The following is a 4,993-nucleotide window of genomic DNA, read 5'->3' as shown; positions in this document are numbered from 1 at the left end:
AAAGAAAAATGAACACCCGATTTCTTCATAAATCAGGGATTTAATGCTATAATTCTAGTGAAAATGCAAACACACAAATTCTAAGGCCAGAAACACAGATTTGTGCTATAACAGTCACTGTCTGAATTGGGTGACCTATTGGATTTTTTCTTCTTTTCTGGATTAATGATTAGCCTCCCATTTTCCCCATTAAAACTTTTGTTTTTAATTTCTTACTCAACATGAAATGTGAAGATTGTGGTTACTCTGAAGCCAGGAAACGTGCAACTTTCTAAGACTAACAGACATTTTTAACAGATTATGATGGTTGTTTACCTGCTGGAAAATTGTATGTTTAGAATGAGTTATCCACAATATTTGTTTCTATATATGCTATTTGATCTTTAAAAAGCAGACCCATCTTTTTATGCTCGCGACCTACATTGGGTAAGCGACCCCCTGGTTGGTTTCAGACTCTCTGACACTCCCCGCTGCTGCCTACTCAGTCTCCTTGCGTTTGCGTCGGACGGGGACATTCAAGTCGACTAAACTTTGTAATTCTGAAAATAATCAAGCACAGCGTTTTGTAAGCCGTTTCCCCCTCAGACTGTGTTTAAGGAGGTGATGCTGGGGGTAGCTGGGATGACGGGCAGGTACGGACAGTTAAATCTTTAACCTGAACTCTGCTAGCGTTGCTAAAGCTAATGTCAGGTTAGCTTGCCAACGTAACTAATCTCAGAATAAAGTAGTTTAGTAAACTGGCTCTGCTACCAAGTAACTAGTTTGGAGTCTTTCATCTACCTATTTTTGTTATTTCGGTTCCTTCAGAATTTGATTTTACAAGTGAAAAAAGATAGGGATGTATCCAACCCCTATCTTTTGCGAAGTTGCAATATTAGCATGGTAGTTGCTTGGCTGTTGAGGGTCTATCTAGCCCTACTAGCCAGTTTTAGCGTTTAACGTGAAGGTATGTGTTACACATACCAAAATGTCTTGTGTGTAAAGGTTTTTGGTGATGTTAGTGTTGTTTTACGACAAAAACAAACCAACATGACCCTATAAGAATCGCCCCCAAAACTCAACAAAAAAGTCAGCTAAATGTAATTACTATTTTTGCCACCCACTGTCATCAGGCTTTTTGAGTATTGAGTAAATTAGTTTTGTCCTATTGTTTTAATTAAGCACAACCGCAGGCTTTTTGCGAATAAACAGCCTGTTTAAGGTAATGCCATAGTATCTTAGCTGAGCATAAATCCTGACTTTAACTAGGCCCATCTGAAACCCATTCATAGTTAGGACTGGTATGCATGGCAGCTCCTGTCCTCAAGGACTGGTGTAATGCTGTTTTTTGATGTCGCCAACACAGCTAACCCACATTGTCCACCTACCTCCTCACTCAGCATGTCAGAAATCTGCAGAGGCTCGCTAATGAACCGTGATTTGATTCAGGTGTGTTGAACCAGGGAAATGACTAAAGCATGTGGGATACCACAACTTCAAGTCTGACTTTCTCTTTCTTTCTGACAGATCTTAAACACTGACATTAAATAAAGCAATCGAGGCTTCTGATGTTGTTTGAGGTTATTTTTTGGTATGGAAGCACTTGAATGAAAATTCAGGAGGATGGCCACACCTAATTTCAGTAGGGTCATCCTACTCCTCTAAACATGGAGGACATTTGTGACTTGACAGGAAGAGTGGTTATTCTTACGCACAGACGCATCTTGGCTTGGCTAAAGCTCTTCTCTCATTAAATAAAATCACAATCTGAAAGACTTATTTTTATTTTCTCAGGTTATCTGTATGTATTAATAAGTTGCCTTGTTTTGATACATTTGTGTGGAACAAAAACAGAAGAAACCTGTAAGGGGGAGAAGGATTTATTTTTTTGCATAGTCGTATGAAGGCTTAACCAGCCATCAGTGCTTCTCTAACCCTACCAAATTAGGTGATGTCTTTGCAGTGACTAAGGGTGAGTTGATTATTATTATGTTCTTCTCAACACAGTTGACATATACTTCAGATATGAGCTATGTGAGAAATGATAAACACCGGACTAAGCCTGAACACCGGGGGGAGAAATGCACACGTGTTTTATTTTCTCCCCCTGTAACACAGCTTTGCGAATGCCCTGGTCAGCGCAGTGTGTGAGCGGTGTAAAAGTGGCTTCGCTCCAACTGAGAAAATCGTCAACAGTAATGGAGAGCTTTACCACGAGCAGTGCTTTGTCTGCGCCCAGTGTTTCCAGCAGTTTCCAGAAGGACTCTTCTATGAGGTAACGCACGTCACCTGATGGTGCTCTTTTGAATGTCACAAATCAACGCAATACTGAGCCATACCTAGTGCACAGGAAGTTGTTGACTCTCCTTAACAAATATTTTGAATGTTTCCCTTTTACAGTTTGAAGGCAGGAAATACTGTGAGCATGACTTCCAGATGCTCTTCGCACCCTGCTGCCACCAGTGTGGTGAGTGTTGGCCGGCCTCAAATTTTAGTATTGACCACGTTTTGTGTGGATTCAGAAAACTACATTTTTTGTAGCTTTTTGACAAGTGGCAACTGGATCTATTTGTAATCTATTCATATCAAAATTCTAGACGATATTCCAAATTTAGTTGATAATACAGTTAAACTATTTTTTTCATCAACGTAACAGCCTAAGTGTTGCAGTGTTTCTTTGTCTCATTTTAATTGTGCGTTTTCATCTCATGCCTGGTGAGTCGAGTTGATCTGTCGTATGTTGTTTTTTTTTTTTTTCCTTCTTCTTCCAGGGGAGTTCATCATCGGTCGTGTCATTAAGGCCATGAACAACAGTTGGCACCCTGACTGCTTCTGCTGCGATATTTGTCAGGCAGTACTTGCAGATGTGGGGTTTGTCAAAAATGCTGGCAGGTTAGTAATCCCGGCGTTTCACAGTCTAACAAATAACAGCATGACAGCCTTTTGAACAGGTGGCGCCACTTGCCAAGCTTGTGACTCTCTTTGCATTTTAGTAAATAATGGAATTTTAAGCAGCTGTGATGGAGTGTGTCACAAAATCCGTAGGAATGTTTTTGGCACCCTGTGATTGCTTTTTTTGTTTTTTTTTGTTTCCCTCAGGCACTTGTGTCGTCCATGCCATAATCGGGAGAAGGCTCGGGGTCTAGGCAAGTATATCTGCCAGAAGTGCCATGCTATTATTGAAGAGCAGCCGCTGATCTTTAAGAACGATCCATATCACCCTGACCACTTCAACTGTAACAACTGCGGGTCGGTGCCAACACCTTCATCTTATTCTCATATTTCCACACATTTTACTGGTAGGATAAATTTAAAAAGCCAACAGTCTTATTAAATTTTATTCCTTTTATTCCTATTTTTTTTTTCCTAGAAAAGAGCTGACTGCTGATGCAAGAGAACTGAAAGGGGAGCTCTTCTGTTTGCCCTGCCATGATAAGATGGGTGTGCCAATCTGTGGTGCCTGCAGGAGGCCCATTGAGGGACGTGTGGTCAACGCCATGGGCAAGCAGTGGCATGTGGAGGTTTGTGAATGCTTCAGTCCTTGGTTTTCTTGGTAATATTTATCGGACTTCAATGCGTTCGATACCTGAGAAATGGCTCATATTGTTTTTCGGTCTAAAAATGTGTTTTCTAATTTAAAAAACACACTGTTCACATATTTTGGCCAGAATGAAAGCAGTATAAAGATAATCATGAAACTCAAAGATGAAAGAATGTCGTTTTTTTCTCAAATGGGAAAAAGATTATAATTTTGTGTCTCATCCGATTCTGACTTCAGATATTCTTCATAAAATTTCAGGCACAAAACCTTTTTCTTCCCCTTATCTATATAGATGGACCTTATTTTGTCCAAATCATAAATACATCCTTGGTCTTATTCAGATCTGTCTGTAGTGCAGCCAGACTTGGGTAGAATATAAAAACATTCAATAAATTATGCATGTTGTCAAGATATATGAACTTGAAAATGAAGGAAAAGGTATTTGGACCCAAAACGCTCTAAGCTAGTTGGAGTGTTTCTGACGGGCCTGAGAGTTTGGAAAAGACAAACTCTCCAGAGGTCAAGCAAGGCAGATCAAATGATGGATTCATCTGACTTAAGGCTGCTGCATTTCATACTCTTTAAAAATTTGACATTACTAACAGCGTTCAGCAGGCGGTGTAAAGCTGAAGATGTTAATTGGCAGCAAGTAGTTTTGCATCGAACCTGCACTTCAGAAATGTGTATGACAGACATGAGTTGTTTTTTTTATTAGTTACACCATGAATGCTCTGTATTTTGGGATGCATGGGAACACAACAAGAAGAGACTACATACAAACTGCAGTGTTTTTTGTAGTTTCAGACATTTTACTTKTAAATGTTCCTGACTATTTAACAGCCATTTATATCATGTTTAGATGTTTAGATTGCAGCCAGCATCTCTTCAGTTTGATCAGTATTTGACTTTCATTAGAAATRWGTCTTCCCMTCAGTAACAGCTGTTTCTTTACAGCACTTTGTTTGTGCCAAATGTGAGAAACCTTTCCTCGGTCACCGCCATTATGAGAGAAAAGGTTTGGCTTATTGTGAGACGCATTACAATCAGGTAAGAAGCTAAAACTTGGCTTTGAATGACACGACTAACATCACAATGCAGGTAGACAATGATGGAATTTGTTTGCTTTCTCTCCTTGTTTCTCTGCTGTCAAGCTCTTTGGGGACGTGTGTTATCACTGCAACCGTGTGATTGAAGGCGATGGTGAGCATCGGTGTGATAAAACACATAATTAGGATCTTCTATGGTTCAGTAATTAAAAAGCGTTCTGTGGTTCAGCAATGAACAAAGTGTTGCTTTCAGTGACAGCAGCTGAATCTTCTGTTTTTATTTATTTTTTTCTGCACCCCCTCAGTTGTGTCTGCTCTCAACAAAGCCTGGTGTGTCAGTTGTTTCTCCTGCTCCACCTGCAACACCAAGCTCACTCTCAAGTAAGTCTTAATATGTTCGTTGATGCAAACCATAAAATCTAGTCAC

The 4,993-nt window shown here is 39.9% G+C and overlaps 1 protein-coding gene across 1 annotated transcript; it reads left to right on the top strand.

Moving 5' to 3' along the window:
• Positions 1-441: 441 nt before the first annotated feature.
• On the top strand, positions 442-4,987 carry LOC103461979 (LIM and senescent cell antigen-like-containing domain protein 1). The gene is made up of 9 exons (XM_008404400.2): positions 442-632; positions 2,098-2,254; positions 2,380-2,446; positions 2,751-2,871; positions 3,079-3,228; positions 3,350-3,500; positions 4,475-4,567; positions 4,672-4,720; positions 4,872-4,987. The coding sequence occupies exons 1-9, from the start codon at positions 604-606 to the stop codon at positions 4,949-4,951; spliced, it is 897 nt and encodes a 298-aa protein (XP_008402622.1). The 5' UTR covers positions 442-603; the 3' UTR covers positions 4,952-4,987.
• The last annotated feature ends 6 nt before the right edge of the window (positions 4,988-4,993 follow it).

The sequence above is a fragment of the Poecilia reticulata genome, linkage group LG3, assembly GCF_000633615.1.
Source record: "Poecilia reticulata strain Guanapo linkage group LG3, Guppy_female_1.0+MT, whole genome shotgun sequence".
In the NCBI taxonomy this organism is placed as follows: domain Eukaryota; kingdom Metazoa; phylum Chordata; class Actinopteri; order Cyprinodontiformes; family Poeciliidae; genus Poecilia; species Poecilia reticulata.
Note: the sequence above shows the minus strand (reverse complement) of the source record. Positions and strands in the feature narration are given on the sequence as shown.

What these genes read in the sequence shown, in the direction of transcription:
- LOC103461979 (XM_008404400.2), top strand. Translation starts at nt 604, where the DNA reads ATGCTGGGGGTAGCTGGGATGACGGGCAG. An exon ending in GCAAGCAGTGGCATGTGGAG is followed by an intron (nt 3,501 to 4,474) that starts GTTTGTGAATGC and finishes GTTTCTTTACAG; the next exon opens with CACTTTGTTTGTGCCAAATG. An exon ending in CCGTGTGATTGAAGGCGATG is followed by an intron (nt 4,721 to 4,871) that starts GTGAGCATCGGT and finishes GCACCCCCTCAG; the next exon opens with TTGTGTCTGCTCTCAACAAA.